Below are 18,678 nucleotides of genomic sequence, written 5' to 3'. Positions count from 1 at the left end.
GGTTTTCCCATTTTCAGTGATGGCTGGTTGTTGTGTTTACAGTTAAGCACAATTGCATTCTAGCATTATATATTGACAAATAACCTGTATGTAATGTAATAAATTAATACTGATGAGCATGTTTTCACTATAAATATACAAATAATAAAATGCATAGCTTAAAATTATTTCCCAAAACTTCTGGGGAAATTAAATTTCCTCTATATTCTGTCCTTAAGGGAACAACAGCGTAACACATACCGTTACCTCTCATGTTCTGGAATGTATTTGTTTTGTGTTAAGTTCAAGGAACTGTTATTTGTTTCTGGTGATTCGGACAGTACAACTTTTCTTTTCCTCTACAGGACCAATTTATGCTGAAATGATCCAGAACCTGCTTCTGCCAGTTCTTCAAAATAAGGATTGTAATTTGGTTCGTTATAATGTAATTAATGCATTACCCAATACAGCAGATTCTCTTATAGGGAGAGCTGCACATATTGCAGTTCTTGATTCAGAAATATTTTTAGAAAAATTCTTTCTTGTTGCTGCCCTAAAATATTTTCAGTAGAGAAAAACATTGTAAGAGACTTGGTTATTACCTCATTAACAGAAGAATTAAATAGTGTGTGGTATTAAAGTATAGCTGCAGCTGTATTTTAAGAGATATTTATACTTTTTATATGGAAGATAATTTATATCATCCACACTAGGGCTTTTTAACATCAACTTTACTTTCTAGGTAATGTGGCTGTGCAATATTTTTTTTTATTTTGTTCTTTTTACTTTTCTATTACTTTTTTCTTAATTTTGGGTACCTAATTATTTGGAGATTAAAGCACAGTGCATACTTCTGGTTGTTTTATTATTGGCTCTTAGACTACAGAAGTGAATGTTACTTTGCTATATTTTACAAGAGGCTTTAGATGCCAAAATAAATAGGATTTTCAAATTCTGATAAGGTCTTACACATCCAGTTGTTGTATTTTAGCACTGTAGGAAATTTAACTGGAAACACAATGAGCTGCTAAAATACTGGATTTTTGAAAATGAGTGTATCTGTGGGTCTCGCAAAGACCATTACCGAATTATCTGTTCAGATATCACTACAGCTTAACAGTTTTCTACAAATTCATTATCATCATTGTTAAATGTGTTATGCCTGTGGGAATATATTTTCTACTGATCTCAAAAACATGTTAGTTTACATATTCAATTTTATTACTGGAACTTTAGTTTTCAGAAGCAAATGGCAACTAAGGATTTTTGAATGTTTAATAATAGCTGCCTTCAAATAATTGGGGTTTTGCAAACTATATTAAAATTGCTCCTTACTCTCTCAGTTCTTCAGATAAACATGGACAGTTTTACATGAACTTCCTTGTATGTACGTAAAATAAGTAGATGTTATAAATTTCTGCAATACTTTTATGAATTTAAGCAATTTTTAAATATTGTTAAAATGTTTTATTGACTACAAAGTATTGTAAATATAAATCAATACATCTTCAAATGGGACAATATTGTAAACTTGTTTAGTGATCCAGATGTTTTTGATATACAGGAATGTTAAAGGTCTATTGACTTTCTACTGGTGCTGAATAGCATTAAGTTTGGTTTCTCCTTTCTTCCCTTTTCTGTTTCAAACAATAATTCATTAAAGGTGAGGGGAAGAGTTCCATGTGCATTCACTAATTGTACACTAATTGTAATGAACATTTTTTGAAAAATATAAATTTGTTGTATAATGCATGTTTATTTTTAGCATTGTGTTATTGCATCTGGTGTTAATAAAATGAACAAATGACTCTAATGGAAACAATTAAAGAAACAGAGATGTTCTGGTAATTACCAAAATTCTGGGGAGGCTTTTTTGTATATAATTGATAATTTTGTATTATTTGAAATTAATATAGCAATAATAGTTTATAATGAAGTGATTTTGCATTTGATATGGTTTGTTGTATAATACAGTCTGTAATTTTTTTTTTCTCTGTAGCCTACAAGATGCTCAAATGAGCATCTATAGTTTGGCAATGTACACACATAAAAGTATTTTATTGGGGTTGTGTTAGGCAAGTCCTTATGACACAAAAATATCCTAAATACATTCCCACTGTAACAATGTCTACTTCTATTAATCATTTTGTATCATGATGGTGCTGCTAAGTTCTGAATATTTAAATTATGTTCTGACATCTCATCTGTCTCATTTAACAGTATTATAGTAGCTGGCTAGTGGCTAAATTTTGAATATCAATTTAGGGAGCTGTATCTACAGATTTTTCCTTGATTCATGATGAAGAAGTTAAACAGCTCAGTACGTAAGTATTTAGATGTTTCTGACACTGTTGAAAAATGTCTGTCTTCCTGCATCTCTCTGGAAATCTGAAAGTGTAAAGCATGCTTTTGTGATTAGCAAAGCAGAAATAGCCTGGCAAAAATATCCAGGTGTGGGTTTTTTGTTGATTTGGTTTTGTTTGGTTTTGTTGTTGTTTTTTTTTTCTTAAACCGTAGATCTCATCCATTTAAGGAGGCTTGAATTTGGTTTGTTCTTTGAGGTGCAGGAAATCGTGTCATATTTGCATGTAAGTTTATCAAGGAACAGGGAGAATTAAGATAATGGTAAATTCATTTTCCCTCCCCTTATTTGTATTGCCCAGTGCAGTCCCTTTGTGGTCTGGTAGCCCTCGCAGTACTGTAGCTTTTGTGGGGCTGTTTGACATCTCAAAGTCCCGAAAGAATGTGCTGTAAGACAGTAGTGAGTAGCATGATGACCCCAACATGTCCTTGAACATGAAGTTCATGTTTGCACTTAACAGACTGCATGGTATGCTTGCAGTTGCTTTCTGCACAACACATGCAGTCTTGGATGTTTTGGACAACTGTGTACATGTTGCATAGCAAACTCTCCCTACTCCTGAGTATTTCTGCCTTCTTTTCACAAGACAGAAATAGGGACTCTTGTGTACATAATGGGGTCATCTGATGCAGTTGCAGCTACAAAGTGCTCCATCTCACCCCTCTTTGAAACAGGGCTTCATCTTCTTGTAGTTGGTAGTGACCTCTCCTTTATGCAGGTATTCTACAGCGGCTTGAAAGAGAATTATGCTGCTTACATAATGAGATGAAAATTAAGGTCTAAACATTTCTTTAGAAAGCTGCTAGCCTTTTGTTTCCTGAAGGCAGTAGGCTTGCTACTGTTACCTCACAAAGCTCTCCGCAATGTTAGTAGGAGGTCACCACATAAAATGAGACAGTGTCTGAAATTTTGTTTGAATCCTCCATTAAAATTAAACTTTCTGATCCCTGTAGATCTAGAGATTGCTATTAACTTGGAAAAAGAGCTCATGTTCTACTGTGGAAATCACCAGGATTGCAGCAGAACCAAGAGATTTTATGTTGATGGAAGAAAACTTACTCTGTAACCACAAAACACCCTGCGTTCCACGCCCATCGTGCAGCCCTGGCTGGGTGTGGTGGTCAGATAACCAAGGTTCTTGACATGGTCAGAGAGAGGAGGAGGCATCTAGGCACAATGGGCAGGCTTGCGGGCTGGGGCAGTGCTGGCTGCAGTACGTTCCAGCTAGCCCCCCATGGCCAGCTTATGTTCGACTCCTGTGAATTGACCTGCTGGATTGTGCTAGCTCCAAGGCAAGGCTTTTATTCCCCACTTCTTAGAACAGCAAAGCAAAATACGGTGTTGTTTGAGTCCTCGCAAGGCAAGCTGCAGTGTAGGAGGTAGGAGATAAGTGATCATAAACAGCGGGGGGGGTGGGGGGGGGGGACAGACAACAAACAAACAAACCCCATTGCGTTTAACCATCAAGTGGAGAATTCATGCGTTGTGTGCCACATTGGTATTTACCAGTGTTCAGATTTATTACCTCCTCAGCCACAAGATCTAGAAATACATAATTCAGGAGTTAAAAGTGAATTTTGCATTTTTACAGCAATACAATGAATGAAGGCTAGAAAAAAGGTTTTGAAGACCTCCACTTATTTTTAGATGGAAGAACAGTGCCTAATTAATCTTACATTACCATTTGAGATGGCAACATAAGCATGATTTTTCATGGATTGCGTTAAGCTGTTTAGGAACAGAGCTTACTGTTGCTATCTGCAGACAGTTTGGTATTAGTATCTTTAAGGTAAGGCTTTCATGATAGTTTCTGCTGTATTGAGTACATGCATGGAAAGTTCTCGAATTGCACATAGACTGTCGGGGTTTTTTCTTGCTGCTTTTGGGCAGAAGAGCATTTTTTCTGCATGAGCCACCAATACTCCTCTTTATTGTCTCTGAGCTAGAGGCCCAGCATCTTGCTGTTAGAACAAAGAAAAGGGCTTCCCATTATTTTCGGTCTCTAATGTCCAATTAACCATGTTATAAAAAGCCAATTGAGAAAATGTCACACATAAGACAGCCATTTAAATTTAATCACTTCCAGTGCGTAGGCATTGCCAGATGTAGTGCAATGAACTCAACAGAGCGTTGCTGCTGTTAATTTACGGAGGAGATTTACTTTCTTAAACTCTTCAGCTGTGAACACAAAATGCTATTTTAGACTCCAGGCTCCACGAACGGCGGGTGAAAGCTAATCTTCTGCAGGTTAGGGACGGTGGGCAGTGTGTTTTGAATTCTGTTTGGTGGAAGGACGAGGTTAGCTGGAGAGGTGACAAAAAGCAAACCTTGCCCTACTCGGAACATTAACTGGAGCTCCACGCCACGGCACGGGTGTTACTCACCCCGGGGTTAGGTGTATACGGAGAGTAGAGGGAGTGAAAAGCACCTTCACTGGGTAAACTGGGAAAGTGAAGCGCCGCAGCCTGAGGGCATTCAGTTCGCACAGGGTTTGGTCCCTCAGTTTCTTCTTGTTTTCTGCCTGGGAGGGCCGGCAATGCCCGTTTGAGTGCAGAAAAGTCACCAGCTGGGTTATAGGATGGAGGGAGATAAAGTTTATTATTAAATTAATAATTATGATACTTAAATAATTTTCTGGTAACTTTGAAATGCTACTGCCTTTAGTTTTGAAGGACAAACATTTAGCCTGTACATCATTATGGCATCAGCCTAAATTCTTTCATGTCCTAAGTGTAGCCTTTGTGTATTATTTCAACAATTCAAGCATTTTCATTGTTTAAAGAAAAAAAAAACATTAAAAAAAAAAAAAACACAACCAAAAAAAAAACCCAGGCGGGGTCTGCATTACACGTTTGGGGGTAAAATGGGACCTTTCAGAGGTAAACTTCAGTGCATGCAGGGGATGCAGACCCCGCTGCGCCAGGTTGGGGTGCGGGGGGTTACAGCTTGCTGCCCGAACTCCTCCGCGGGGGCGGCGGTGCCGTCAGCGGAACCTTGGCTGCCGCGGGGCCCTGCCGCGCCGAGGAGCCCGCGCTTGGCGCCGCTGCGCTGCCCGGGGCCGCGCTTCCCGCCGCGCCCCGCCCCGCCCCGGCTCGGAGCCGTCGGCGCTTGCGCATGCGCGGGCCGTGGGTGCGGGCTCGGCGCGGCCATGGCTCTGCGGCTGCTGCGCTGCGCGCTGAGGGCAGCGAGTAAGGCGCGGGCGCCGGGGGGGGCGGGCGGGCCTGGCGCCGCCGCTGAGGGTCTCCCCTGCCTCTCCTCCCCCGCCTCTCCTCCCCTTCCTCCCCCGCGGGGGCTTCGAGCGAGGCGGAGAGGGGCGGTTACCGGCCGCGGCTGGGGGTGCTGAAGGGCGCCTAAGATGGTGGCGGGCGGTGGGGCCCGTGCGCCACCCGCCGTGCGACCTCCCGCTTCTTCAGCCCGCGGTGTCCGTTAGGGGCGGTGAGGTGCCACGGCTTTTGCCCCCTCCCTCACCTTTGCCCTGACAGGCTCCATGCCTTTGTTTGTTCGGGGTTTTTTAGCCCTAGATATTAATACTCCCTCCAGTATTGCGGACCGGGTCTCGCCGTCTGTTCCGGAAGTTTTCTTCCTGTTGTCGCCGCCAACTTTTAAACGGTAGTAAAATACTAAGCCGTGGTTTAATATTTGCAGAATAGCTGGAGGGAACTTGCTGTGGCCTTGGAAGCGTATTGGTCAGTGCTCTGTGTATGAGGAAACGCAGGTGATCAGCTCACGGGGAGGCCTAGGCCGCAGCACAGCCCCGGCACTGTAACCGGGGCAGCTCAGCTCGGGCTGCCGGGCAGGGCCGCGTCTCCATCAGAAGTTGAGATTGCTGTGAGGCTATTGATACAGTATTCCTGAAACAAGCCAGTACAGTGTATGTTAATAGAAGAGATGGAAAAAATGCAGTGAGGTGTTTGTGGGCCCTCCCGAGCTCTATTTAGCTGTTAGGTTAATGGCAAGATTTGGCTGAGGCGCCTGCCCGCGATGGGCATCCAGCTGCCGCTGCATGAATGGCTTTGTTACCTTAAATCACTCTCTGTGGGCCACTTCAAAAGCCTGGGGTATTGTGGAAGTTGGCAGTGCAACAACTGTAAAGACTTGAGATTTTCAGTTTATTTTCAAATTCAGCTGTACAATTAATAAATCGGATGGCTTCATGACTGCCCGTAAAAGAGGAGGGAGTCAAAGACCAGCTTGTAAAATGGTTTACTGATAAAGTTGATTGTTCATCTCCTCTTGTTCAGAGGTGCCCAATGAACTTATGTTACCTCTGCAACAAGAAGAGGTCTGTAATATTAAGTATTGCAAATAGGAAAATGGATTTTGCTTCTGCTGACTGAAATAATCATTTTCATATCAGTACCTTAATCTGACTTTTATTTGAACTTAGGCTAGAGTATCAGCTTTAATTTAATTTTCTAGCTAGTTTCTCTTTCAGCTTGCTGGAGAATGACAAGATATTTGGCAGGAGTAGAAAGATTCAGTGTTTGCCGAAGGATCAAATTCTTCGCTGTTGATAGTCTGTTATGTTATGCTTAAAAGGGGAAAAAATAGTCCTTTAGGGCAGTGGCAACAGTTGGCAGGCAAAGTACAGTTGGTGTGACTGTAGGGTTTAATGTTAAGGCTGTGGTATTTTAAGATGAATGAATATGCTGATTCTGGGAATACAGGTGGATTGTTCATTAGTGTATATATAGGTGAGTCAAATCCAAGCCGCTTGAGGTTTCCTGATAAGATCTCTACAGCAAGGTAGAATAATAGTTCTTTCAAGTACTTTGCACCCAGGCTGGTACAGGGAGGATTTCAGTTTGAATCTTCTTAAGAAAAGTCAGAGCTGCTTTAGGCGTGTGTCCATAGCTAAAGTGTTTTGAGACAGTAGTTTATACTCACTGTGGACATGCAGCTTTTTAACCAAGTGCAGAAATATCAGTCATTTTGAGAGCTGTCTGTAAGCAAATTTTTACTCGTTTGAGACTCTTCTGCTATTTATGAGTTACAATATTTGTGCACCTCTGTCTTTATACTACTTGAAAGAACTTTAAGTATGGATATTAACAGGCTTTGTCCTATGTTTGTGTTTAAAAATGTTAGTAGGACTTTAAAGGAAAAAAGTTAAAGCATTTGCATGCAGTTATATAATTGAACTTAAATGCGCTCAAAGGTTGTCCTGCTTTTGACTACCAGCTGAATTATTTTACCATCATAAGGGAAGCCCAGTGATTCTCTACCAACATTCTGGAAAACCTGTTACTAAGGGAACAACGTTCTGGTTTTAAAACTTTTCTTTGGGAAAGCAGAAGCTTTTTCTGACTCAAAAGCTGCTGGAAATGAGCCAAGACCTGGAAATCAGCAGGCTTCTTGGGGGAGGTTAGGATTTCTGCAAGAAAACAGAATGTACTGGTCTATGCTAACATAATTACTATTTAGAGTCGAAAATACAAGAAGATAGCAGTGAAGATATAAGTTCAAGCAGTTTAAAATACACTGTTTATGTGAACTGAGTTATACAACTAACACAGTTTTGCCTGCATATGTTTCTAGGGCCAAAAATAATTATCTGTGCTGATTTCTTAGGTGTTCGTGAGTTGAATGTTAAACTAATATTTGGAGTTTGTTTTCCTGTCCTGGTTTCTGAAATGAGGGCTTTTCAGAGGTGCTGTGAACAGTCATAGAGTTACTCAGTATTAAACTATCAACATTTATGCTACACATGTCCGTTTGTTTGGTAGAGTCATCACTGCTTTGCAGCTCTCAGAGGAGCACCAGCTCTAAGACAGGAGGAAGATCTGAACCTGCTAAGCAGTCACTTAAGAAACCGAAGTTACCACTAGGTCGATTTGATGAACCGGAGGAGTCCAATATAGAGAGGGAACCCCTGGAAAGTAAGTCATGTTTTACAAAATTGAAAGCCATGTATTAAAGGCAAGACCCTGAGATGCAGTGTTGACATCGGTTTAAGAAGAGGGATAGGTGTTCAACAGTCTTCAGAATCACTTTGTAAGCTTAACGGTTCTGGGGTTAAAAAAGAAAAAAAAGAGGCAGGGCAGCGGGCACAAGTCGCACCAAATGGTGTATGGGGGAACAAGTCTTCAGAACAAGAGTGGTCATACATTGCAACAAGTCACCCAGAGAAGCTGTGATCCCTCTCCTCTTGGAGATACTCAGTTTGCCTGGATGTCCTGACTGATACCAGCATTGCTTTGAGCAGGGTTGGGGCCGAATGTCTGCCAAAGGTGCCTTCCACCATAAACCATTGCATGATTCTGAGAAATGTAGCTGGTGGTGATTTATTGTAGTACAGTTGTAAATGATGGTAGTAAACTCATGAGGGCATCAGCTACTTATTATTATCCAAAAAGCCTGTTCTATTTCTTGGTCCACAGAAGATTTCTGATTTATGTTGCATTTTATGGTCAGGCTTACTCTTAGTCTTGCAGGCAGTGTTTTGAAAAGCAACAACAGATAGTCCATTTCCTGAGCTGCTCAGTGGGGTCCAGGGAGACCTAATGAACTGCTATTTATTTGTGTTGCGTTCCAGTGACCTCAGTGGCGCTGCATTTAGAGAATTTGTCAAGATTGAAGCACAGATACCTTGTTGCTGAAGTCATTAGAAATGTATTTTTTTTTTATCAGACAGGAGAAGGACGATCTCTTCCTTCTTTTTAATTAGCCATCTTCCCTTAACCAAAAGTGCTAGTCATGCTTTATCTTATTCAACATAGTCTAATGTTCTGCTGTTGTTTACCGATAGCGATAACCCATGTTTATCTATTTTGAAGTCTCTAGGACAAGCTTTTTTTAATATATCAATAGATTACTATGAATATCCAGGTGACAAAATGACTGAAAAACTATAGTATCGTCTCTGAAATGGTTACAAGCAATTTCAAATTGACTCACTTGAGAACTGACTTAGAGTTTGAGTTCCTGTGTAAGCAGCTATTTAATTCTTGTCCTCTTATTCCAAGAAAATAAATGCCATCACTGTGTCATTTAAAACAAATGCATAATCATTATCTTTTGCTTTTTCCTTGGGTGTTCTAGGTTTAGAGCAAGACTCAAGGTTTCTATAATACAAGTTGTATTTAGTTGTACCTGTATATTTATTACATGTAACATCAGTGATAATTTAGAATAAGTTAGATAAGTTAGAATGCTGAGTGCCCATTGTGTTCATAGTAAAAAATGTAAGGCTTTTTGAATTCCCACTGCTTTGTAGAGAAATTTTTTTTTTAGAGAATTTAGAAAAAATTTTGGAGAAATCTTTTGAGCTTATGCATCCACTGTTGGCACATCAGTAGTGCTTGGGTATTGGGATGATGACGTCTACAAAATCATACTAGCTCCATTCGTGCTCCTTGTACTGCCAGAGGTGCTCGAATACTAACATTTCCTATCGTGGTCTGCATGAATTTTTAAATGGGCATTCCAGCATGTCATTCTGTATAGCCTGCAGCTCCATCAGTCTCCCTCCATCACTGTCCTTTTTCTCTGCCCTCCAGGATTTCTGTTGTCTTTTCTAATTTTCAACCATACTCATTACTTGTGTTGCCCACCAGGCCTGAGTTAGGGATACAACTGAGGGAGCCGTGAGTTAGGTGTAGATGCTCTGGAGAATCAGCGTGGCAAGGCGATGTGTTGGGTACAGCGAGCTTCAGGGAGCGCTGCAGTCTAGCGCAGGATGAGAGAACGCTCAGCCTAGGATGGTGCTGTGCCAGAAAGTCCTTCATGCCTCAGCGATGCCTAGTGGAATGGCCGTTGTGCAGCATGCACTGCTACTCTTGAGAGATGGCCCTGAGTAAGGGCGCATGAGTGGCATAAGGATGTTGACTGTGATGTGCAGAAAGCGCCATGGTGTTCAAGTTGGTGGCATAGGCTAGTAGAGTGCTGGGAATAGAAGCAGCGCCGCTAATGTGTAAGCTTAGCATGTCACTCACCAGAGACATCGCAAAGGCCCATTAGTACCCCACTTACAAAGGGTCTCCCTCTCCTGAAAGGGCATCACAGTGACTTAATGAGCTTAGGTTAAGATTGAGAAGGGAAAAAGTCTACTTGTAGCTATTCAGGATTTTATAATACCCGCTGTGACTGTGGTGTCTGGTCTGGCATTGATGAATATCAACATGCTACTTCTTCTAAACATACCAGCATCTGTGAAAAACATGGTGTTTTAAATACAAGAATAATAGAATCTTGACTAAAATTCAAGCTAAAATTAAAACCTCAGTGCTTAAAATTAGAGACCTAAACAAACACAGAAAGTGACCCGGTGTTTTAGATGTAGTGAACGTTATGTACAGCATACCTGAATGACACAAGTTCTCACTGTGAATTAATGAGAAACGGTGGTGCTTTAGTGCCTTTGGATACCGAGTTGCTTTTTTATTTGCATAACTGAATATGATCATGTATATTGCTGACTGTAGTCAATAAACTCTGAAATTACTGTTGTGTGACGCTGGGAAATGTTTAACTCAAGGTTGCCTTTAAAAACGAAAGAGAATTGATTTTGTATTTGAGAATGAAACTGAGGCAAACATCATGATGGTGACATCTTTATATTTATAGGCATTTTAATGAACTTTCCCTGTCATTTCAGAATTCCCTGATGGAATCAATCCTGTTACAAAAGAGAGGGGTGGACCTAAAGGCCCTGAACCTACACGTTTTGGAGACTGGGAGAGAAAAGGACGTTGTATAGATTTTTAATATATACTTGTGTGTATTGCTAGTAAAATATTTCTAGTTGTTGAAAAATATAATGTACAGAAGAATACCGTCTGAAGTTGTTGGGAAGCTTCTTGTTTCTGTCATGCCTGTGATAACTTTTCTGAGAGATATTATTATGTAAATAAACATGATGCAGCAAATTTTGGAGCTGTTATTTGCTCGGTTTACACCTGATCTTTAATACTGTTTACGCTGTGCCAGTATAAATGTAAGTACAGGGATGTGAAATTGCTAGTCAGGATCTTACTGAGATGTGTAAGGGCTTGGATATTTTTACATATTTATAAACATTTGTGTAGTGTCTTAAAAGTGCTGAAAGAGCTTTGCAGTTCATGAATCTAGATGCCATTCAGCAAAAGTACAGCAGCCACGTCCGAGGAGATCAGTACTTAGCTGATTGTAGCTTTTAGCACAGTGTTTCATTGGTAAAAGCCCCCTTAATCAAGAATTGTCTTCTCTGTCCCCATTATACTAGGCTTGGGTTTCTTTCCTGTTGGTAAAGAGGGGATGGAAACTCAGTTTTAGCTCATCTGGGGCTGTAAATGACATGATGGAAGTGGAGATTTGATTCTGAGAGAGCCAGTTCACAATTGTAGGTAGTGCAGGGGTGTTCTACGTGCAGTTTTAGAATACCGTTCTTCATAACCTATTTTATTGCATGCTACTTGCATGATCTTTTCCTTGATAAATTGAGATGCCTGCCAGAAAACTGGCTAAATGCTGCTTGGGGAAAAATAACATTACTTTCTGGCACCTTAGGTCAAAGGGGACTAATTACATTAGATGATCTAATAGCTGCAGTTCTTAAAACTTAACTTACCTGGCACTGAACTAAATATCTTTCAGTTACATCAAGCTCAGTTCTTCATTCAAAAATTTGGCTAGTACTGTAGCGGAGTGCAAATTACCACTTTTGTGGTGCTTTTATGAATAAGAATAAGTTGTCATTACTAAAGTGTGTGGACTTATACTGTGTTTGTTTGATAGCCTAGACAAATGGATCTTTTGTAGCCTTCAGCTGTACATGTTTTCTTCATCCGTTTGTGTTTCCTTCCTGGTGTTTTGCTGATTTTTCAACCTCTGCTCATTTACTCCTACACGCTCCAGCCTGTATATTCACAGTTCCTATTAGCTGCTTTTCCTGCAGCACCACAGTGGGCATTAAAACTGAACAAAAATTTCTTGCAGAGGTCAGGACAGTCTCCTATTTTATGGCCTCCATTTCTTTGTCAGGTATGGATATGTTCACCTTTTGCTGTGCCAAAAGTTTTACCTGAATGCAAGTCAGCTTTACTTCATGATTTCTGTTTTGTTACTCTGCCTCGTGAAGGACACATGGCTTTGCCCAGCTTTGCCCTTTGCGTGATTTTATTTAGAGTGTTGAAGTGTGTTAGTCTATCGCAAATTTACAGCCTCCCTAAAACTCATTTGGCGTGCAGGCAGTGGGGGAGCTCCTCACTGAAATCTGCCAGTCCGTGTAGCTGGTGTGTATTTTATTGACATAGTATTGTGCTAGTTGTGAATTAAGATGTTTGACTCACCGTGTTGATACCCTACAAAAGTATTAAGACTGTTCAGTTAGGTTTATCAACCAAATAGCTTGCTGAACAGCAAAATGACATTTACTAAAGCCTGATTTTCATTAAAAGGTGTTAGCTAGTAGTAATTATGAACCTTTAATCTTCTATAAATGTAAATTTTGCAGCATGGTTTGGATATTGGAGAATTGGTCTGTATACATAATCGTTATAGTTTCCATTTTGTAACAGTTAAGGTTTTCCCAGAATCTATAGACTTCAGTTACCTAAAGTTACACTGGCTCCGCTATCTTTAATACATGCTGTTTATTAAAATACTTATTTCTAGTAATGCATTGCCTCTGCAGTTACAAGTGGGTTAAGAAATACTTCTATTATACCACCTTTTCAAATAGGAAGCAGAAATTTTAATTGGAAAATTCTGCCTTCTTTGCATCATTCTTAATGCGCTTAACATTTTAATGAGCAAAGAAGCAGTAACACTACTGCAGTTATTTTATTTTTTTAATTCTAAATCTTGTTCTCCTGATCCATGGATTGTTGCATGAGTTCATTGTCGTTTCTTACCAGGTTTTACCCTTCCCAGCACGTGCTCCGTGAATGTTTACTTAGATCCACTTCTTGGCATTTCTGATTTTTCAAATCTGATTGCTGCCTTCAGCGCAGCCTGCAGCTGGGAGTCCTCCCTGGATGCAGAACTGCACCTTTCTGATTCAGTATATAAAGAACTGCTCTCGCTTTTCCACAGTTTTCTTTATGTTTCAGCCCTTCAGTGTCCCGCTGCGTTGTGACTAAGTACTGAGCCGAGTGCTGTCCAGGCCCCTGTGTGCCTGCTTCCATGCGGGTGGTGACTGTGGCTGTTGGAGACACAGGCGGTGGTTCCTGCCAGGGCTCAGGCAGGTCCTAGGCACTCCCTGCCTGCATCTGTGGAGCACCTGGATTTGGAAGATACTTCTTGAGAGCACTGTCTGTACCAACGAGACAGAGTGCCTCACAAAGGCAAGGATTTTGCTTTCTTTCAAAAGATAAAAAGGCTTTTGCTAACCAGCATGGTAAATAGCTGTCAAGGAGTTGGCACTCGGGAAGTAGGGGACACTGCTTCAACCTTGAGAGGCTTCAGATCCTTTTTACCACCTTCTAGGCCAGTGCCAATAACAAAGTATTTGCTTAATTTGGTTAGGAGGTGTGTCAGTAAGAGATAAGAAACCGAACGTTTGGGCAAAGTAACGTGTAATGGCCAAAGGGGTCTTTTTGTATGGTCTGGAGTTTACCAAAAGGAGGAGCCCTGGGCTCCGGTAGCGAGTCCAAAATAGCATCCTGTGGTGCTGCAAAAGCACTTGTGGCACCTGCCAGTCATTGTTTGAACGCAACAACTGATAGGATGATACCGTAGGGTTTAAATGATCATTTCTGTTTTGTTTTCTTGCAGTGTCTGCAGTTAGGAAAGAAGCATGTCAGCACTTTTTCAGTGCTATCTTCCTGCTCTTCCCGGGTATTTCATATTTATTAGCCATTCACTGGGACACGGCATTAGGGTAAAGCAATGGCTTCTGGCATTAGCCATTAGATTAGCCACAGGTATGGTTTTGTCATAAATACCGATTTAATCTATTTTTGTAGCCCTTTTTGTTAGTATAACAGTGTAAAGAAGCAGGGAGCTTATCCATTTTCTGTAAAATTTCTGGGAGACAGAGGAAAACTCTTCTGTCCGTATAAGCAAATTCTGGCAGTAATGGAGGATGCTTGCAGCTGTTTCGTTTTCTTTACTAAAAAGCTGTATGCTGCATTTCTGCAGTAGGTTTTCTCTTTTAAACTTGTTTCTGCTAGTTTGCATAGATACATTTGGTACATTATTAAAATTATGAAGCCTTTATTGTTTGAAAGAATTGCTCCGTAATTACTTCATTACAAAATATATAAAGTTGCACTCTACAGTTAAACAAAATATTTGATATATATTGCGTTGTTTGGGAAGTATAGATTTCAGTGCTGATTTTACCAAGTTAAACCACAAGGTTTAGTCCATAGTTGAATCAGAGTAAAATTACCCTTTATGGTAGCAGATGTTTGTAAAGGACTGTAGAATGTTGTTACAGAGCTATACTGCTTTTTCATTTGACTGCAATAAATGATCACAGATTCCAGTGATCTGTAGTGACAGGTATGTTACGTGTCTTTTTATGACCCTTATTTTGGTATTTTTATTTTAAAAAGACCACAACACCTTGTTGTGGAGTGTTGGGAAAATAGCAAAACTGTGTATTCATTTATAGAGAAGAAGATTTGGAAGTTCTGTGCTTTTTGTAATGGTTTGTCAGTCACTAACATAGCATCAAGCATGTCAAAGCATAAGGAAAAGATCTGAGGTGTGTTTCTGTGTGCTGATGGTGATCATAAAAACTTGTGGTCACTTTCATGCTTCTATAACATGCAATATGAAAACACTGTTGCTTAGCTGGTGGTTGCTGTTTCACATCAGACCAGCTGAGATGTGCAGTCTGCATTCTAATGTCGGTATGGCTGTGCTCCCTCTTACATCGGGGTAACTGCTGGTAGGGGGTAGCCATATGTCATCTTCCCAAGGACTTTTGTTGCAGAAAGGGTGGCACGGTAGAAACTGAATCGTGATTACAAAGTCAGGATTTGACAAATGCTGAGAAAAGAGCTCTGTTCAAAACAAGCACTGTGAAAAGCAGAACTAATGATGCCTTGTTTCCTGCGAATGTCTTACACCTCCCGTAGGTCCAGTGTCTTTCTCCATGTTCCCTTGTTGATTGACATTACCTCCTCCAAGCGAGAGACAGGGCATCTTTCTGCCCATCTTTCCCCCCGGGGGCATTATTTGGTCCACTTTCCCAGCCACTGATTTTCACAGAGCTTGCAAGAACTTAATTACCTTGGTAACTTCTCTCCTTGAAACCTTTTCAGAATAGGTTGGAGTTCATTGGCTTCTAAAGTTATGGGGCAGTGCAGATGCTGGCCTCCCATCCTTTGGAAACCAAGCCGATGAATAACTTTGACCGTATATATTTTCTTCAGAAATATTCAGCATCTCTCTACATTTTCCTACTGTGAGAACAGATATATTTTTTCCTGTCAAAGAACATCAAAAGTGCCAATTAAAGCTTACAGCAGAAGGACTTTGACATGCATTTTCCAGGTATTTAATCTCCCAGTCAGCTATAGGCTTGGGTCTGCAAAAAATCACATATTTTAATGTCAGCACTTTTAGGATGAGAGTGTTAAAAGAAACTCTTTAAGGTCCTTAAGTTAATTTATAATAAAGCTGACATACCTGGCCATCAAAACACAGTTGTAATTTTCAAATTTAGGCTCTGACAAAATTAGGTGAGCCTTGAAGTGAACTGCTGGTCAGGTTGGTTCTAGAAACCAGATATTAAACTATTATTTACACTGGGACTCTCTCCTAATCACTAGTTTTGAAATTATGTGACTTGGCCATCTGTGCTTGCTTTGTAATTAGTTGCAATGGTAGGAGATGCCTCTAAAAAGTAGTCCATCTTAGTACAGGGAGAGGAATTCTTCGTTACAGATGGTGAACGGGAGAAAGTTTTAAGTGTGTCCTCTCCATTAACTTTAAGGGCTGTCTAAATAGCTGTCCTCAGTGACATACTGTTAAACAAAAGTCAGCTTTGTGGTGGTGACAGCAGAGGAGCCAGGGTGTTAGTGAACTTGCTTCCTTCTCAGAGGGAGGGTTGCAACGAGGCATCAGGACCTGCAGTGCTTTTGTTGCTCTTGCCCTTCCCAAATGCTGCTGGCAGGGAAGGGGATGCTCAGGGCCAGCTCTTAGGCATCTCCTGAAAGGGAGTTTGCTTCCCTTAAAATGAGAGGAAGAAGGCTGAAGCTAAGACTTTAAATTCCTTCTGCCTATCTAACCTCCCAAATAAATGCCTAAAGCATGATACAGCTAGGAGGGTAACACCGAATATATTTATACCTATGTGACAGCAAGTATTTCAAACCTAGGAACTTGTGGGGGTTTTTTCCCTAATAAGGAAAGGGTGAAGTACGTCAAATTAACAACCGAGCTCTCTCATCTGATATGCTGCTGAAAGACAGGGAGCCAATATCAAGATAAAACTGGCAAAATATTAAAAAATTAACATATTTGCTCAGCAAACCCTTAGTCTGCGTGAATTCCTCATGAGAGGTTAAAGAACAAAGGATGGTGTGTTTCCAGTTGCCCTTTGAAAGCCGGAGGAAAATTTTACCATTTCCTAGAAGACAGATGAGCAAATGTTGCTTAGCTCAGGGAACATCCTGCTTTTAGCCTATTTTTTTTACCCCAGGGCTTTTATTTGCAAGTTCTACAGTATGTATGTGTGATCTTTAGACAGATTTTTCCCCAGATGCTTTTCTTGAGATAGAACTGCAGTATAATGACAGGTAACTGTTTGGTCTGGCAGGCATATTGCTTCATCCTCCCTGTATATGGTGATGTCATTTTTTCTGCCCAGTAATGACAGCTACAGCTCTTTTATTGTTAATTGTATGTTATTTAATCCTGCTTTTAATTTTTGCCATCCTTGAAGCCATTTTTTGATAGGTACCCTTAGTTCCTCTGGAATAGTAACAGGATACTTCACAAAATCAATCACTAGTTGCAGATGTTGCTCCCTCTCCCTCCTTTCTCTGAAGGAAATCTTTTGATAATTTGTATTTTGTAGATGAAGATCTTTCGGACAGTCAAATAAAAAAGATAAACCCCAAGGACTGGAACTCCTCCAGTTGCATCTGACTCTCAAATTCAAGTTCATTATTCTATTAAAATGTAACTCTTGTGGGAAGTCGGGGATGCAAAGAAGGAGACAGAGATGCCTCTAAGAAGTAGCGCCAGTCTCCCTGGAAGTTTTACACAAAACCCCAGACTCATTTTAAGGTCTCATTTAATTGGGCATCAGTGAAGGCGGCTTAGCTGTTAGGTTATGTTACTGAACATTTTTCAGAGCATGTGGCTGTGGTCCAGTCTGGCCAGTACAGACATTCGGGTATGTCAGGGCAGTCCCGGAACAAGTCAGGTGATTTTTACAGGTTGATGGTTTCATTTGCACAGAGAAATCCCATGCGAAGGTAGTACAGATCTGACTGGCAGGTATGTTGTAGGCTCACCTGTGAATGACTGTGGGCAAAACCATCTGTTAAATGGCACCTAGTTTTATTGAGTAAATGAGCTTCCCAGAACGTAGTGATGGCATCAGTGACGTGCATGCCTGCTGTGCGTGATGGCAGCTCAGACACTGGACCTGACCTTCTTACTTGAGCACCGACACAGTTGCTTTGTAATAGTGTGATGCTGATCTCCAAGCCAGGCGGTTACCTTCTGGTCCTATATGTTGTCTCCATTTTGAAGATAAGGTGGGATTTATTCCTCTTTAAGAACAGGGGTCTCAAAGAGGTGTCTGTACTTGCTGCTGTTTGGGGAGGTGTGCTGTGTCCTCTTGTTCCCTCACTGAGGAGGACCTCTGGTGGGAGAGCACCTGGCAGGGAGAGGCTGAATTACACACTGAACAGGTGCACGAGGGCAGGCAAATGCGCATTTGGGCAGCTGACGACCAGATGGTCCTTCCTGTGAAACCATTTGTAATAAAGTATGGATAATACCGGCCGTGTCACAGAGGCCTGCTGTGCTCCACAAACCCTGCATGAGGAAAAAAAAACAGAGTGCTCTGAGCAGGGTTCACACAGCAATTGTGGTGCTTTGCAGGAAGCCAGAAAACACAACAGTACAGGGATGCAGGGGAACAAAGTATTTCATTTCCCTGTATTACTGAAAATAAGGGGGGAAAATGAGATGACTGGAGCATTATGGTAGCGTGCCGTGTCACTGTACTTACCTGAGGTCACCCTCTATGTGTGTATTACTAACCAGTTGTTACATATTGCAATACTTGTGCCTTAAAATGCCTCCTTTTGTCTGCTTTCTGGCCCACAGCCTCGTATCCTTTGGGGCTGAAGAGAAAAAGAATTTTTTGATTGTTGCCACCAGTGGCAGCTCAGTTGTGCCAGGGCAGACAAGCACCGGAGTGGGGAAGAGGCGGCTGCCTGGGAAGG

The 18,678-nt window shown here is 41.0% G+C and overlaps 2 protein-coding genes across 4 annotated transcripts in view; both read left to right on the top strand.

Moving 5' to 3' along the window:
- FAM135A (family with sequence similarity 135 member A) overlaps window positions 1-2,104 on the top strand; it is a 94,665-nt gene extending 92,561 nt beyond the window's left edge. For all 3 annotated transcript variants that reach the window (XM_040599447.1, XM_040599446.1, XM_040599448.1), the window contains one exon: window positions 345-2,104. In XM_040599447.1, the coding sequence (XP_040455381.1) occupies window positions 345-550 (206 nt within the window). In that variant the 3' untranslated portion in view covers window positions 551-2,104. The remainder of the gene's footprint in view (window positions 1-344) is intronic.
- Window positions 2,105-5,189: 3,085 nt separating this feature from the next.
- SDHAF4 (succinate dehydrogenase complex assembly factor 4) lies at window positions 5,190-11,208 on the top strand. The gene is made up of 3 exons (XM_040599450.1): window positions 5,190-5,529; window positions 8,068-8,220; window positions 10,938-11,208. Exons 1-3 carry the CDS (start codon window positions 5,205-5,207, stop codon window positions 11,045-11,047), a joined length of 588 nt encoding a protein of 195 aa, XP_040455384.1. The 5' UTR covers window positions 5,190-5,204; the 3' UTR covers window positions 11,048-11,208.
- Window positions 11,209-18,678: the final 7,470 nt, after the last annotated feature.

Source organism: Falco naumanni, chromosome 6 (genome assembly GCF_017639655.2).
Source record: "Falco naumanni isolate bFalNau1 chromosome 6, bFalNau1.pat, whole genome shotgun sequence".
In the NCBI taxonomy this organism is placed as follows: Eukaryota; Metazoa; Chordata; class Aves; order Falconiformes; family Falconidae; genus Falco; species Falco naumanni.
The sequence above is the reverse complement of the archived record's forward strand: the minus strand, read 5'-3'. Positions and strand labels throughout refer to the sequence as shown.